General features: G+C 38.1%; 1 protein-coding gene across 3 annotated transcripts in view; it reads left to right on the top strand.

The window, feature by feature from the left end:
* Window positions 1–3,601, top strand: part of LOC115215222 (cylicin-2) — a 50,242-nt gene extending 46,641 nt beyond the window's left edge. For all 3 annotated transcript variants that reach the window (XM_029784439.2, XM_029784438.2, XM_029784441.2), the window contains one exon: window positions 441–3,601. In XM_029784439.2, coding sequence (XP_029640299.1) covers window positions 441–496 — 56 coding nt within the window. In that variant the 3' untranslated portion in view covers window positions 497–3,601. The remainder of the gene's footprint in view (window positions 1–440) is intronic.
* Window positions 3,602–18,703: the final 15,102 nt, after the last annotated feature.

Here is an 18,703-nt window from a genome sequence, read left to right as displayed (position 1 = left end):
ACGAATACAAAGACTCATACATATACATGTATTCACATAATGGGATTCCGCACAGTTTCCATATCCCAAATTCACTCACAAAGCAATGGTTAGCCTGGGGCTAACACATGCCCGAGGAAACAGGTGAGGGTTGAAGGGCATCTAGATGTAGAAAATCTGCCTCACTAACTCATTCCAACCCAATGCAAGCATGGAAAAGAGAACGTTAGCACAATAATGATGAGTGGATGAATTTTATTAAGCTGGTATCAGGATGCTGGTTCAGATTCTTGTCTATAATTACAGTAAAGGACTTGAAATAAATTTTGCTCTGCTTACTGAATTCTTCATTCCAGCTGCTGTGCAAAAATACAATGCTTTGTTTTATTAAACTCTGATTGTTTTGCAATTTCATTTATTTTATTTTCTCCTATTAATCATCTTCTTATTTTATTCCATAGATAACTGGACCGAAGCTAAACCAAAGAATAAAAAGAAAGCTCGCCGCGAAAATTGAAAGTATTCAATGAAATTAACTCTTTAAATCAATTTTTCTCTTATTTTATTTTATTTTTAAGAATGCACCCACATTGATCCATTATATATATATATATATACATATTATATGCATGTATGGGTTTTCTGTGAGGTGAAAAAAAATCGTGATCTGTGGTGGAAATTAAGAGTAATTGTAAATTGTGTCCAAAGTGAAGAAAAAATAGCAGAAAGAAAATGTGAAGAAAAAATTGATACGAAAAAAAACTACCAACTGACGGTGGTTTTAATGTTGGTGGAGGTTCCAACAGAAGCAATTTGGGTAAAGTCCAATTATCCGCTTCTAGGGGGAAAAAACCTCCCGTTTATCATTTCCTACTTCTTTAGTAGGTTCGACAGACAGAAATCAGCCCCAGAGCTGTGACAGGAAGAAAATGGATGAGTTATCACCCTTCATATGGTTGCCGTTTGTTGCAACCTTAGAAATTTATCAAAATTTGAATACCCTAAGATGATCTCTCTAGAAGAATGTGAAACGAGATTACAACAACTTGATATTTTTTGCAAAATATTTGCTTATATATATATATGTAAGTGTGTGTCTGTGTTGCATACATTTACATACAAACATTTCACTTTCAATTATTTTCTCCTGTTAGCATTTTCCAATCAGTACATATCAATCAAATCATTAAGATCTTACTAAAGGATGAAAACTGAAATTTTCTTGCTTGAACTTTGTTTTCAACATACAATGAAAGGAAAGAAAGAGTAAAGGAGAAAATTCTGCTAAGCAGTCTGTTAGCTCCAAAATATTGACTAACTATAAATGCTTTTTTTTTTTTTTTCTGAGAGAGAGACTGACATATGTTTGAACTTATAATATGGAAGTTTCTAAGCCATAGAAACCAAGGGACACATTCCCAGGCTGCACAATCACTCATGCAAAGATACATTAATTTTGTATGATAAATGTAAATCTATGTTAAGAGACGCATTTGCGTGTCTGTTTGTCTGTGCATGTTTAACACTTATATGTATATATATGTATAAGTTTAATTTTATTTTTTTAATATTTTTCCCCCCTCCTTCAAAAGTTTTGTAAGTTACAATTGGTGGGTTGAAAATATTCGCTTATTTTTATTATTATCATCATTATTAACTATAATTTCCTATTGAACTTGAAATTCCATTATGAAGGAATTTTGAAGAAGAAAAAAAATAAGGCAAATGAAATTTAATATATTACAGTATGATTATAAGCTGAATGATTTGTCTCACAAAATTTATTACTGCCAACTTCCAAACTGACTTTATTTTTTATTTTTATTGTTTCCTATTTTTAAATTCATCTCCGATCATAGTAGTGAAAGTTGTCAAATCATATTCCTTCCAAGCCAGAGCACATTGACGTGCCTAAAATAAATAAATGAATAACTGCTATTGCTGCATACACTCTTCCATTCTACACCCCCAAAAAGGAGAGCAGCCGAAGTGCTGTTAATGTCTAGATGGAAATGAAATCTGTGATCAGTTTTTAACTCTCCATTTATACCTTTACACATATTACTTTGTCTTCTTTCCTTGTCAAACACCCCCCTTCTTCCTTCCCACACCCCTACAACCACCTGTTGAAAATGGAAGCAGCAGAACACACCCACCCCATTTTCTGCCGTCTTCAGATTTATATTAATAATAAAGGCAGAGAGTCTGATATCAAACTAACAATTTGTTAACAATTTAACAAAAAAAATATATATCTAGAATCGTTGACCAAAATGTTGAAATTATTATTGTTATTATTATTTTTTTTTCTTTGTCTTCTCTTGTTTTCCATTGTAAAAGATCAGTTTGTTTCATAATTCTTCCCTGGGTAATTAAACAATTTACCAATTCCAGTTTGTTGAGGTACTTCCAAGATTTTTAAATATTCTACTTCAAGAAAGTGCTTTCATGAGGTACTCTAAAAATTAATATACTTTCAATCAGTTACTTGTTTATGTGTACTCATTTTCAGTCACCAATTCCATATCAATTTCTAAATATACATACATACATGAAGAAAAATGTCATTCAGGGTAACTTGTATCACCATAAAACACAAGCTGCTCTCACCAGAATAAATTTCTTCCATACCACCAGTGAACTATCTTAATAAGATGGATTCAGGACTCTACATTCAGATTAGCCAAGACGAATCTATCTTCTAAACACTATAGATCAAAATCTTCTCCTCTATGTGACAAAAGTTTTCTCTAAGTAATTTGTTGTAGATGCTTTGTGTTGTTATATATTCCAATATATATATATATTGTATTTTTAGCCTTCAGTTAGAAAAGCTTTTTTTTTTTTTAATGTTATCAATATATTTTCTTGTGTTACTGAAAGCAACACTTGCCTCAAAACCTCTGTGATTCTTTTTTAAAGTTTGGATAAAACCCTAAATTAGTTTGAATGAAAAAATTAGATTTGGATTTAAAAAATAAAAGCATCCTTATTCACTTATGGCAGCTGTTAACAATGCAATTTTCATTTTCCCAAAATGAAAAATAAAAAAAAATAGAGTCCATATTAATTATACATAAAAGCTAATAGTATATTTTCTTGTATCTGGTGAGCTAAATTTTTTCTTCCGAAATTTCCTTTCTCGCTTTATATTTTCCTTGATTTCTATCTGTATATTTTCTAAGTTGATTGAAGAAAAAATAATAATAAAAAGAAAAGGCCAATGGTAGCTGAACAGAAATCTACATCTGGCCTTATTGGAAAATCCTGATTGAAGGAATTAGTATTTTTGACTTGTGTCACTGACAGAACACTATTGTTGTTAATCATGATAAATGTGAGAAGAGTACAAAGTATTATTCTTTGAAGACTTTGAAAAGATAAAATGCTGTTACCAGGTCAAACTATTGCAGTATCCTGGATATAACATCAGTGTTATGTCTCTGAGTACATCTCCACAGCCAAAGATATGTCGACTGGAAGCTTAAGCCAAATTGACCATGGTAAGATGTATCTAGTCAAATATCTATTTTAATTGCCTTTTTCTATATTTTTCACCTTATTGGTGGTTGAGACTTTTGGTTATAATAATAAAAGAAAATCTTTCACCCAAATATTGAAACCTCGTCTTTTCTCTCAATCTTTTTCATTGTTTGTTTTTCCTCCTAAAATATATTTGTTTCCACATGGAGAACCCAACTAGATTCTTCAATCCTCATATTTTATACCAGATGAGCAATATCAACAGAGTATCAAAGGCAGCGAGCTGGCAGAAATGTTAGCACGCCAGGCAAAACACTTAGTGGTATTTTCCTGTCTTTTACATTCTGAGTTCAAATTCTGCCAGGATCAATAAATTAAGTACTGGTTCCATACTGGAGTTGATCTAATCGACTGGCCTACTCCCCCAAAATTTCAGGCCTTGTGCCTGGAGTAGAAAATATTTTCAAGGCGGTGAGCTGGTAGAAACATTAGCACGCCGGACAAAATGTGTAGCAGTATTTCATCTGTCTTTACGTTCTGAGTTCAAATTCTGCTGAGTTCGACGTCACCTTTCACCCATTTGGAGTCAATAATTTAAGTACCAGTTGCATACTGGTGTCAGTCTAATCAACTGAGCCCCCAACCTCCAAAATTTCAGGCCTTGTGCCTAGAGTAGAAAAGAATATCAACGGAGCATCAGACAAAACACCTTGAAGCGTTTAGTTACAGCTTTTATCTTTTGTCTCATTTCAGTCATTAGACTGTGGCCATGCTGGGGCATCACTTTTGAGAAATTTTAGTCACATGAATCAACCCCACTACTTATCCCTTTTATTTTTTTAAAGCCTGGTGCTTATTCTATTGATATATTTTGCCAAACCATTAAGTTATAGGGATGTAAATGTACAAACACCACTTGTCAGGTGGTGGTGGTGGTGGTGGACAGACATACACACATTATTTATATAATGTAAGACAGTGAGCGGCAGAAACGTTAGCATGCTGGGCAAAATGCTTAGCGGTTCTTTACGTTCTAAGTTCAAATTCCGCTGAGGTCAACTTTGCCTTTCATGCTTTCGCAGTTGATAAATTAAGTACCAGTTGTTACTGGGGTTGATCTAATTGACTGGTCCGCTCCCCCAAAATTTCAGGCCTTGTGCCTACCATTTTAGTGTGGCCATTGCCAGTACCACCTGTCTGGCCCTCGTGCCGGTGGCACGTAAAAGCACCCAAATACACTCTTAGGGTGGTTGGTATTAGGAAGGGCATCCAGCTGTAGAAACTCTGCCAGATCAGATTGGAGCCTGGTGCAGCCATCTGGTTCGCCAGTCCTCAGTCAAATCGTCCAACCCATGCTAGCATGGAAAGTGGATGTTAAACAATGATGATGATTGATGAATAAAATAGGATTTTTTTTCAGTTTTCATCTATCAAATCCAGTCACAAGGCTTTGATCAACCTGAGGCTACAGCTGAAGACACTTGCCCAAGGTGCTATGGAGTGGAACTGGAACCAGCACCATGTGGTTGGGAAGTAAGCTTCTTACTGCACAGCCACTTCTGCACATACATTCCAAGTTCAAATGTCACCAGTGTTACTTTTCTTTTCATTTTTCTGGGGCTGATAAGTACCAAACAAGTACTGAGATGGATATGTCCACCCTTGTCCTCCTCTAAAATATGTCTTGGGTTTCTGTTTCAAATCAATAGTAACAACCTGAGCACTATACACAATAATTTTATTATTGTTATTGTTAGCATGCCGGACAAAATGCTTAGCAGTATTTCAAATTCCACCGAGCTCGACTTTGCCTTTCATCCTTTCAGGGTCGATAAATTAAGTACCAGTGAAACATCGTGGTCGATGTAATCGACAATCCCCCTCCCCACAGAATCCAGGCCTTGTGCCTATAGTAGAAAGGATTATTATTTTTAACTGGCCTTATTTTTTTCCACCTCATCTGTAGTAGCATTTAACATCCAGCTTCCCATACTTCTATGAGTCAGATGGAATTCATTGTGGTAGGTTTTCTATGGCCAGATGCTCTTCTCATTGCCAACTGTCACCTGTTTCCAAGCAAAGTAATATCTCCATAACCATACATATTGTTCACAGAAAATGAGAAACGAACAACTTCATTTCTATGATAACGGTGGTTGTTTACAACCATGACAATGATAATACAATTGGCTTCTTTCAGTTTCCACTTACCAGATCTGCTCACAAGCCTTTGGTCTGCCTAGGGCTATAGTAGACATTACTTGGCCAAGGTGTTGTGCAGAGGGACTGAACCCAAGATCACATGGCTGAGAAACCAGCTTCTTAACCACACAGCCACACTTGTGCCTATTTATAAGTAAAACAATAATCATCGGCTTCTATCTTTTATTAGTTTCAATCATTAAACTGTGGCCATACTGGGGCTCCACCTTCTAGAACTTTAGTCAACGAATCGACCCCCAGCCTAGTACTTGTTCTGTTGGTCTCTTATGCCAAACCAATAAGTTATGAGGATGTAAATACACCAACACAGGCTGTCAAGCAGAAATGGGGACCGAAGACACACATATATTTACGATGGGCTTCTTTCAGTTTCCGTCTACCAAATCCACTCACCAGCCTTTGGTCAACCCAAGACTATAATAAAAGACATGCATAAAGTGCCATGCTGTGGAACTGAACCCCGAACCATGTGGTTGGGAAGCTAACTTCTTACCACACAGCCACGCCTTCTTTTCCCTAGCATTTTTAATTGTTAAATATTTCTCGTAGTTGTTATCTAGAATGGTGGTTCCTGAACTTATTTGACTGTGGAATCATGCAATTTTTCCAGAAATCACAGAACATTTATTCTGTTTCCTAGATTTTACTGTGACACTAAATGAAACAAAAGTTTGGATATGACATTTAAAATTACCATCATTGTAATATGATCATTTAATATCCAACTTCTTTGCTGGCATGGGTTGGATAGTTTTGTGGGGGACAGGGTAGCTGGTAATGGCTTGTCAAAGGGGAAGAAAACAAGAAGTGGTGTTGAGGAAGCAGAGAAACTATACTAATTAAACATTTTATGATGTGGGATATATTATTAAAGATGGAAGTTTTATCATGCTGATGGTTTCTAAAAAGAATGAAATAGTACTATACATAATTATCAATGGTGAGAAATTTTAAGAATTTCATAAATAGATAAAAGAATATAAATGAATGAATTCTATACATCTGTCTTCAAGTCATTAAATCATAACTTCACCTGCAACGTGGTTTTATCTTGAATTCCACTCCAACATATTAACTGAATCAGACTTCCATCAGTGGAGTGGCGAAATATCTTCTATTTTAATCTGTGGCAAAATATCTTTTATTTTAAACTAACATATGCCGTATGAAAACCCCCAAATCGTCAGAAAATATTTCAACCAAACAGACAGTGAACATATATGGAAAATGCAAGTGCGGAAAAAAGTTGACCTAGCAAAAAAGAACTGGATGGACAAATCTTATGAATCATATAAAAAACCAGCATCCAGAGTATTCTACTACACAAGCAACTGGGCAGCCATCTTCATTGGGTTTTCTTCCACCAAGAAGTAGTTTGGTCAGTTGCTCGGTCTCAAATGTTTATGGTTGGATTGAGTGGGTATGTTTTGGCTTAAAACCATTTTCCTTTATTGAAGACCCACTGACTCGTGGAAGTATGACGAATGTGACCATAAAGAGATACATGGAGAAACTTACTCAAGACGTGGGGAAGAAAAAAATCTGATGAACTTGCAAGTAAATTTTTGTTGGTAATCGAAGGAACTAAGAGTTCAACACATTTCATTGGACTTTTTGCATCTTATTCATGCAATTATCAAAATTACTATTGTATTGTTTTACTGGCATTTTCACCAATGGTACGTGAAACATCGTTCACTGCTTCTGATTATCTCGAATTTATAGAGAATGTGGTAAGTGTCTATAATAAAAAATTTAGAAAATGTTGTAGGAGATAATACAGAAGTGAACAAGTCTATGATGAATTTATGTAGAATAACATTGATTGGATATGCCTCCCATAAATTCAATCTAGCTGTTCCTGCTTATCTTGACAAGCAGGAAGTTCTGCTTGATTAAATTGATATGTTGATGGACAAGCTAAAATCATTAAAACTTGTAAACTTTGGGAAAAAACGCCTTTGCAACCTATACAAAGAAATAAGACCCGTTGGTCCAGTACATATGACATGATTGAGAGGTACATCCAACTCAAGCCGTTTTTAGACTCTTTTCAAGGCGATCCAAAGCTGGTTGATTATCTGTTGTCTCCATGTGATCATAATGATCTGTAGACTCTAAAAGACAGTTTAGGAAAGTTACGCTCAGTAACAGTCGCCTTGCAAAGAACAGAAACAGATTTGGGAGATGCTCGAATTCTTTTTGACGAAATTCTCGCATTGTATCCTTACGAGGTGTTTTTAAAATATTTGCTTCCATCGGCAGCCATTTTGCACAGCCCAAATTTTGAAAGTGGAGTTATGAAAATTTTACAACAGGCAGAAGCAGAGCTAACTGTGGATGAAGTAGCCACTCTACATCACCTGAAAGTGGCGACAGACACGTCACAACAGTCTGATTTACCTGTAGAAGATGGTGATTTTGCTTCACTTTGTTTGAAATAACACAAAAAAGATCGAATTTCACCTTAGCAATATCTGAGCTGTAGATTTTTGTTACCAACATCGTGGAACGTTTCTTCAGCTCAGCTGCTTACGCTTTTAATGATTTTCGGCAATGAATTTAGACATGCAATTATTTCTAAAAGTCAATCTCACTTTCTGGGATGAAGAACTAGTTTCAGAAATCTGCAATCGTTCATGACCTTTTGCTATATTGGAACATTTTAATTGTGCTTCCCGTTTGGGAAACTCTTTCAATTAATGACTTTCAACGTATTTATTTTTCAACTTCTGTACAATGTAGAGTATACATGTTGTTTGTTCCTTATTCTAAATCAATGAAATTGAACTTTGAATGTTTTCTGATAATCAAGTATTTTGAAACTATAAGACGTTCCTTTTATTTTCCTATCGTTTTGGCTCTTATCTAAATCGAAGCTAAAACACTCCAAAATATACGGTGTTTTTACGTTCGGCAAAATAATTGATAATTAATTGCAATAATTGATTGGCCTGTGTTCCAATTAAAATTAATGGTTTGCTTGGAAAATAATTCATTGGAAAGGTTCGAATCAATTATTTACAACCCCTTACCTCAGCATAGCCGTCGGTCAAAGACTTAAACAAGTATAAAAGAAACTAATACGAAAACTAATCAAGCTAAATAGGGAGTCATTGCGTTGTCACTAGACCTACTAGAAATATTCCAAATGTCTGTAGAAAGAAAGAAAGACACAATTCCCTACATCTAAAAAGAAGAAGGGTGAGAATAACGGTTGGAATGCATTTGATCATAATTTCTAGACATGGACAAGGGAAGTAATACAACTGAAATAAATTTACAAGAGTTTTTTCCCTTAGACCACAATTTTTTTTACATCATATAGCGTGTGTGTGTGAGAGAGAGAGAGAGAGAGAGAGAGAGAGAGAGAGAAAATGCGTTAGAAATAAATGGGTGTGAGTGTGTGCTAGCAGCGGAAGTAATTTCGGTAAATGTAGAATTTGTCTTCAGCGGTACTTAATTTGTCTTTATTGTTCTGCTCCATGTCCCTACCCACTTATGTATTCGCTAATTTTTGTTTTATAAAAAGATTTTTCGAGTGTTGGGCCTCACGGAGGCAATGACGAATGGCCGAGACCTTTGGCATTATATCGTGCTTGAGAAGAAGACTCATCAAGCCAAGTAAAATTGTAGTCGTGGCAGATACTGGTGTCACGCAAATGGTACCAGTGCCGGTGGCACATAAAAGCACCCATTACACTCTCGGAGTAGTTGGCATTTGGAAGGTCATCCAGCCGTAGATAACCATGCCAAATCAGACTGGAGTTTGGTGCAGCCTTCCAGCTTGCCTGGTCAAATCGTCCAACCCATGCCAGAATGGATAAAGGACTTTAAATGTTGATGAAATGAAATAGTAATAAGTTCATTAAATACAATGCTTAGGTAGACTGCAACCCATCAAAAAAGGGTAAAAGAGGGGCAGAAAGGAGTTAAAAGTCAGGTGAAGAAGGAGAACAATGATATAATCAAGAGTAAATGGACACATACTCGTACACCGAATAAAACACAGAAAGACAGAAAAATGACCAGTAAAAGAACCATAAAGAAGAATGCATAGGCACCTCAGGAGTAAAGTGTTGGTGAATTTTGGGATGTGTCAGCTAACTATTTCATGCTTTGAAAATTCTGACCATGAAACCAATGCCACAAAATGTCATGCATGCTGTGCTGGGTTTTATTATTATTATTATCATTATTATTATTGTTATTATTATTGTTATTGAGTGAGAGAGCAGTGCATGCCATCAAAGTGACACTGGGGTACAAATATACGAAGCCCAGTATACCCATCATGACTACTCGTCTGATAAGGGTACACCAGGCACATGCATCACAACCATATGTGCGCGACATGGGGATCTCATAACAAGATAAACAGCACATGATCTTGCGGGTGGGGGACCAGTTAGAATTTTCTTCTGGTTGGGTAACCCATCCCACTCAAAAGGTCCCTGATTAAGGGTTGTTTAAGGATGTTGAATGAAACACCCATGTTTCCAAAGGTGAATCATTCAAACCCCAAAGAATTCTTCTCAACACATGGCTATGATGCTCCCCCACTACTTCTGCTCGTGATCAGAGATGCACATATCGTCAACCACTAAGGGACATGCTCAACTGGTAAAGGTCAAACAACTGACAAGCAAATCTGTGGTATTGAACAGAATATTTGCTGTAGCCCATCTTTTATACCAAGACAAAACAATGTACATGATAGCACTTCCAATCAGTTAAGATCAGAAGCCATGAGAGCCACTGCCTGGTACTGCATCAGGGCATTTATTATTATTATTATTATTATTATTATTATTATTATTAATGCTTTTGCACAGCTTCTAACGCTGGAGATGTACTACAGTGTCAGCTGTTCACTACTAGTGAACTAAGGTAACATCTCTTTTTTTTCAAGCACCTTCCGGAGTATTCAAGCAGTTCCAAGCAGTGCTGTTTTCTGCAAGTGCTCTACCCTTATTGCAGCCCCTATTTGTTCCACATACTTCTCGAGATTTTTGCTCACTGTTCCCAGAGTTCCGACAGTTATTGGTACTACTACTACCTTTTCCATCGACCACAACTGCTTAACTTCCCAAGCTAACCTGTCATATCTCTCGACTTTTCTTTTTTCCTTATTGCATACCTTGTTGTCAGCTGGGCATGCTATATCTATGATCCAGCATAGTTTGTTTTCTTTCTCAAGACTATGTCCGGCTTCCTATTCTCTATCTCATGGTCGCACTGAATCATAAAATCCCATAGGATCGTTGCATTTCTGTTTTCGACGAGCCCTTCAGGTCTGTGGTCATGCCAATTTTTTGCTCTGACAAGTCCATACTTGTTGCAAATGTCATGGCATCTCTTATATTCCTTCAGGGCTAGTGGCATACATTGGCTGGTAATATACCATACAGTTTCACCATTTTGTCCACAGATTCTGCACTTATCACTTACTGCTGTGTTGTCTATTCTGTATTTTTTATTTTTATTATCATTATTATTATTTTTTTCTTCTTTCAAATTTGCTTCCATTTCTTGCTGAGTGTCTTCCCGACTCCTAGGGCAAAGAAACTCATAGTATACATTGGTAGGCCATTAAACTAAACTCAATAGTTCGTTCATTTTTTTTTTTTTTTTAAAGTTAAATTAAAATACATGGGTAGTAATAGTTCTCACATCGACAATGCTCTTCTCAATGCATGTGATGTACCAGTTAAGACAATCTTTTGCACTTCTTGCAGGGATGGTAAGCCAGGGATCATTCTCATATAATTTTCAGTTCCCTTCTTGATCATTCCTAGTGCTCCTACGATCACTGGTATTGTAACCGCCTTGAGATGCCACATTTTCTCAATTTCGATGAGTAGGTCTTTATATTTTCTGAGCTTGTCAAACTCTTTTGCCGAGATATTATGATCACAGGGGATGCTCATGTCGATCAATAAGCAAACTTTATTGTTTTGGTCTTTCACAACAATATCTGGTTTATTGGCTTTGATGGTTCGGTCTGTATGTACTGGAAAGTCCCACAGAATCGTTACATTTTCTCCTTCAGTTACAGCTTCAGGGTGGTGATTATACCACTTGTCGGCAGTTTTGATATTGTAATGCTGACTTATTAGCCAGTGTAGATATTGGCCAACTCTGTCATATTTTAATTTATACTCCACTGGTGCTAAGATTTTACATCTAGAGATTAGGTGGTCCACTGTTTCAATCATGTTGTTGCAGAATCGGCATTTTGGGTCTGCTCCATTTTTCATCACATTGGCCTGGTAGTTTCGGGTTAATAGGCTTTGATCTTGAGCAGCCAGGATGAAACCTTCACTCTCTGCTTTTAGCCCTGAGCTCCGTAGCCACTGATGGGTTTGCTTCTGGTCAACATCAGTTTGTTTGCTGTGGGCCACATATTTGCCGTGCAGAGGTTTCTCCTCCCACCTATCAGCCAATTGCTCGTACGCTTTTTTCGTTGCTATTATTTTCACCTTCTTTGCAACAATAGTTGCCGTACTTCCCTCGGGTTGTTCAGTTTGGGTATCCTGCACGAGATCAATAGCAAATTTTTTGCTTTCCTTTATGATAGAATGAAGCTTCTTTTGTCTCTCGTGATTTTCCACGAGCTTTAGCATCCAGTCATTCGTTATTTCGAGATATTTGGCCAGTCCAATTGTGATTGTTTTGTAAGCTAGTTCAAATTGGATCAGGCCTCGACCTCCTTGGGCTCTGGGAAGGTAAAGGCGATCTACATCTGCCTTTGGGTGGTGCATCCTATTACAACTCAGCAGCTTGCGTATTTTCCTATCTATATTCTTTACTTCACTCATATTCCATTATTATTATTATTATTATTATTTTTTATTTATTTATTTTTTTTTTTTTATAAGCAGAAGGTGGTATGCTGGCAGAATCGTTAGCACACCAGACAAAGTTAGAGCATACTGTCTTTGTGTACCAAGTTCAAACTCCACAGACGCCAACTTTGTCCTTCATCCTTTGGAGAGGTTCATCATCATCATCTTTTAACGTCTGCATTCCATACTGGCATGGGTTGGACGGTTTGACTGAGGGTTGGCAAGTCAGGAGGCTATACCAGGCTCCAATCTGTATCAAGTTTCTACAGCTGGATACCCTTTCTAATGCCCACCACTGTAAGAGTGTAGTGGGTGCTTTTTACATGCACCAACACAGGTGTCAGACAGACGGTACTGGAATTGGCCACGACAATGACTTCACTTGACTCAACAGGTCTTCACAAGCACAGTTTCTTATTTCTTTTTTCTTTACTGCCCACAAGGAGCTACACCCAGAAGGGACAAACAAGGACAGACAAACGGATAAAGTTGATTATATCGATCCCAGTACGTAACTTGTACTTATTTAATCGACTCCAAAAGGATGAAAGGCAAAGTCGACCTCGGTGGAATGTGAACTCAGAACATAGTGGCAGACAAAATACTGCTAAGCATTTCGCCCGTTGTGCTAACGTTTCTGCCAGCTCGCCGCCTTAAGCACAGTTTCTTGCCCAATGATTGAAGGGTACTTTTAAATGAGCTGGTTATGCTGCACCGGCATAGGCCACGGTTATGGTTTCATTTGGTTTGCAAGGTCTTCTCAAGCACAGCATATCTCCAAAGGTCTCAGTCACTCACCATCGCCTCCGTGAAGCCCAACTGGGGTTGATGTGATTGGCTAGCCTTCTCCTCACTGACCTTCCCCAAAATTTCAGGCCTTGTGCCTATATTAGGAGGGATTAACAGGTGTGAAAGATATTGAATTCAGAAAGGTGACCAAAGTTGTCATTGGAAATATGGTGGATAATCTTGTGGGCTTCTAACAAGTCAGATGCTAGACGTCAACACTGTAGTGGTATTGTGGCCCAAAGAAGTTAGCCATGTTAACACTTTGGCATTTAATTAAACCAACCATAACCAGCCCAAATATTCCACCAATTTTATGCTCAAACTGACCAAATCTAGCTTCTCACACCTACACTACAATGTTATTCTAAAAAATCTACAATCACATCATTAAAACCTCAAAGCTACGAGGTAAAGCATGATTAATTCAAAATAATGTGAATAAATAAGCATTATATTTGACAGAGTAGTCTGAATGCTAAAAGGTTATGTGACTGACGCAAGATATTTGTCTGGTTACATATCTCTGTACAGTTTCCAGTAGATCGATATTCTGGACAAGATAGGGCTCCAGACTGAGAATGCAAACTATGTGGACATACCATAGGTATATAATAGTAGTTTTTTTACATCCACTTTCTAGCACGGGTGAGGCAGGCTGTCATGGTCCAAGTTACTTCTCATTGGAAACCATTACTCTCATAGATTGGTACATGTAAGCCTTGGTTTCTGTGTCTAGATGCTTTCCCTATTACCAACAACTTTCTTGAGTATACTGAATGCATTTTCTCATATTAGCATACTCTCTATACTCTCTTTTTACTCTTTTACTTGTTTCAGTCATTTGACTGTGGCCATGCTGGAGCACTGCCTTTAGTCGAGCAAATGGACCCCAGGATTTATTCTTTGTAAGCCTAGTACTTATTCTATCAGTCTCTTTTGCTGAACCACTAAGTAAAGGGAGCGTAAACACACCAGCATCGGTTGTCAAACGATGTTGGTGGGGGGGACAAACACACATACAAACACACACATACAAACACACACACACATATATATATACATATACATATATACGATGGCCTTCTTTCAGTTTCCATCTACCAAATCCACTCACAAGGCTTTGGTCGGCCCCAGGCTATAGTAGAAGATACTTGCCCAAGGTGCCACGCAGTGGGACTGAACCCAGAACCTTGTGGTTGGTAAGCAAGCTACTGACCACACAGCCACTCCTGCATCTCAAGAGAAATTGAATAGTCTCCAGCAAAACAAGCCTTAGGAGATCCCATAAACTCATGTTTTCTGTACTTGTTTGCCAACTACTTTACAGCTTGTAATGGGTACATTTTATCATGGTGCCAGCACTACAGAGTTCTCATTTACCAACCACTCTAAGAGCATGGTGTGGGATGGGATGGGGTGTGGTGGAAGCTTTCTGCATTGAAAGGGAGGGGCCTTGTACATAGTAAATGTAGTACTCAATTACTTAAGATGTGTATATAGACCAAGGAGAGAGAGAAAGAAATGTCAGAAATGGGTGGGTGAAATGAACAAAAGTTTGATGAGAAAGATAGGATTATGTTGGGCAGAACTGGTAAAAGAGTAACTGACAATAGTAGAAAAGGACAAAGGTAACAATAGATGGTGAAATAAGGATAAGAATAGGTGAGGGGCAACAATAAAAGTGATATAGAAGGGAGAGAGAGTGGTAGCTGACAGTTCAGAAAAAGCAAACTTAGTGTGTAATAGATAGATGGTTTGATGCAGTCTCTTATAAATGGCCTAGGGACAGAGAGTATGGTAGAGAGGTGAAGATGGTCTGATACAGTACTCAATAGGCATAGGAGTGGCTGTGTGGTAAGTAGCTTGCTTACCAACCACATGGTTCCAGGTTCAGTTACACTGTGTGGAACCTTGGGCAAGTGTCTTCTACTATAGCCTAGTGCTGACCAAAGCCTTGTGAGTGGATTTGGTAGACGGAAACTGAAAGAAGCCCGTTGTATATATGGCGCAGGAGTGGCTGTGTGGTAAGTAACTTGTTTACCAACCACATGGTTCCAGGTTCAGTCCCACTGCATGGCACCTTGGGCAAGTGTCTTCTACTATAGCCTCGGGCCAACCAAAGCCTTGTGAGTGGATTTGGTAGACGGAAACTGAAAGAAGCCTGTCGTATATATGTATATATATATATGCGTGTGTGTATTTGTCCCCCTAGCATTGCTTGACAACCGATGCTGGTGTGTTTACGTCTCCGTAACTTAGCGGTTTGGCAAAAGAGACTGATAGAATAAGTACTAGGCTTACAAAGAATAAGTCCTGGGGTTGATTTGCTTAACTAAAGGCGGTGCTCCAGCATGGCCACAGTCAAAATGAGTGAAACGAGGGATTATGATGATGCAGTCAGCACAAATGATAAGATGAGAGATGAAAGGATGTAAGACAATGACAGATGGGTAAGATGAGTGGGTGAGGGTAAGCAATAAGAAGATAAGAGGTCAAAGATACAAGATGGAGGAGGCAGCAAATGTAGGCTTTGCAGAATACAAAATGTCTCAACCTCTACACACTAACTTCATACCAGCATACATTCTGCCGTATAAACCTGCACTCGTTTCTAAGCAAGGGAACTATTTCCCAATGGCCAGGGAGTTTTCATGGAAGACTGGAAATGTAGGATATCACTTGCATGACAGTGATGTTCATTTAGAACCATCACACAAAGTCAATACAAGGTCACACATGCACACACATAATGAGTCTTCCAGTATCTAATTTCTCTGGATTTATTAGCCCTTATTAGTAAAATTTGCTTTAGAAAAGATTCTTTCAGTTTTTCTCAACTAAATCCACTCAAACTGGTCTTATATATGTATCATCATCATCGTCATCATCATCATCATCACCATTTACCATCCGTTCTCCATGCTGGCATGGATTGGACAGTTTGACAAAAGCTGACCAGCTGAATGAAGAGCTATTCAGACCCCTTGTCTGTTTTGGCATGGTTTCTACGGTTGGATGCCCTTCCTAATGCCAACCACAGAGTGTACGGCGTGCTTTTATGCAGCACTAGCACAGGCACTTTCTACATGACATCAGCACCTATGAGACCACGAGATTAGGGATGCTCAGCTGGAAAAAGCTACAGTTACTCCACACACCTTGCATGTCTATAGCTTACATTGGATACAGCACATGGAGTTTATACCAATTTCTTTCCTGCACATTGAACAAAGCCATTTATCTGAAAACCACAGGGTCCTGACTTCTTTCCTGCTTACTAAAACATTAGTCTTTGCTAAGTTTACCTTGAAACATCTCGATTCTAGGTTTTGCTTCTCTGCCTGGCATTTTCTCTCTAATTCCAGTTGAAATTCAACCATAGGAACTAGATCATCATCATATAGGAGGTTTCATGGGCAGCCAGTGGTAAACTCCTCAGTGATGGTCCGTAATGATGACCCAGTGATGAGTAAGAGAGGGCTGAGGACTGAACATTGATGGACTCCTACCTTCGCACTAAATTTGTCAGTGAAATCATTGTTGAATCTCAGCTTTATTTACTACATATCTGTACGTAGCTTGTACAGCCTAATGGTTGGCATTAGGAAGGGCATTCAACTATAGACACCATGCCAAAACAGACATTAGGGTTTGATGCAGTCCTCTGGCTCACCAGCTCCTGTCAGACCTTCCCCAGCACATTGAAAACAGACATTAATTGAAGATGATGGTGGGGGGGGGATGATGATGATGATGATGATGATGAGCCTCCTTCAACTCGTTTGAAGTTGCTATGTCATTATGATCAAACACCCACACACCCAGTTTTGACTCAGCAGCTCACCCAGAATGGGACAGATGGAAGAAGAGGAAGAGTTGCAGCAACACTAGCCATTATTCATTTTTCAAAAATGAAATGCCCCACTCAAGAACATATTACACTGCCCAGCACAGGAATTGAACCAAGGACCTTATGATCATGAGCTTAATATCCTAACCAAGAGGCTATACACCTTCACAAGACATAAGGAAGTTATAAAATTGATGTGCTAAGAATCTCTGAAACTTATTAGACTATTTCATCTGAAAGAGCTTTCTTAAGACATTGCTAAGGTAGAATTGTTAGCACATCAGACATATTGCTTTGCAGCATGTCTTCCAGTCCTTTACATCCTGAGTTCAAATTCTTCCAAGGTCAACTTTGACTTTCATTCTTTCAGGTTTTTGATAAATAAATACCAGTCAAGTCAAAACTGCTGGCCTTGTGCCAAAATTACAGAGAATTATTAAGACTTACATCACAATCGACCTGAAGTTTGGCTCCATCATCATCATCATCATCATTATCATTTAGCATCTATTTTCCATGCTGGCATGGGTTGGACATTTTGACAGGAACTGATAAGGCCAAGGGCTGCACTTGGTTCCATAGTTTGTTTTGGTTTGGTTTCTACAGCTAGATATAGAAACCATTCTAATGACTTTTGGAAGCATTTTTTCATGCTAAGAGTTACTGAAGCATGGAACAAACTGCCGGCATCAGTTGTTAGTTGACAGAACTTCCATGCTTCCTGAGATTCGCCAACACTACACCTGATTTTCTCCCCTCTATACACACGCATGCATGTATCTGACTCATACACTGTTCACTTTCCAGACAGTTGTACATTACTGCATATGCTTTATACGCACTTTTGACAAGTTGTGGTGCACCTGAGCACTGTATACAATAATTTCATTATTATTACTATTATTTTGATGCCAACCACTCTACAGAGTGTACTGGGCGTTTTTCATGTGGTACCATCACCAGTGCTTTTTAATTAGCACCAGCATCAGTGCTTTTTACACGGCACTAGCACCCACACCAATTCCTTTATAACTCTTTAGCATTCAGATTACTCTGTCAAAAGTAATGCTTTACTCTTTCACTTGTTTCAGTCTTTTGACTGTGGCCATACTGGAGCACCACCTTTCGTCGAGCAAATCAACCCCAGGACTTATTCTTTATAAGCCTAGTACTTATTCTATCAGTCCCTTTTGCCAAACCACTAAGTTACGGGGACGTAAACACACCAGCATTGGTTGTCAAGCAATGTTGGGGGGACAAAGACATATACACACATACATACATATATATATATATATATATATATATATATATATATATTATATACATACGACAGGCTTCTCTCAGTTTCTGTCTCCCAAATCCACTCACAAGGCTTTGGTCGGCCCGAGGCTATAGTAGAAGACACTTGCCCAAGGTGCCATGCAGTGGGACTGAACCTAGAACTATGTGGTTGGTAAGCAAGCTACTTACCACACAGCCACTCCTACGCTGTGTTTTGAACTAATCAGGCATTATCTTGTAGCTTTGA

This window comes from Octopus sinensis, linkage group LG8, assembly GCF_006345805.1.
Source record: "Octopus sinensis linkage group LG8, ASM634580v1, whole genome shotgun sequence".
Lineage (NCBI taxonomy): Eukaryota > Metazoa > Mollusca > Cephalopoda > Octopoda > Octopodidae > Octopus > Octopus sinensis.
Note: the sequence above shows the minus strand (reverse complement) of the source record. Positions and strands in the feature narration are given on the sequence as shown.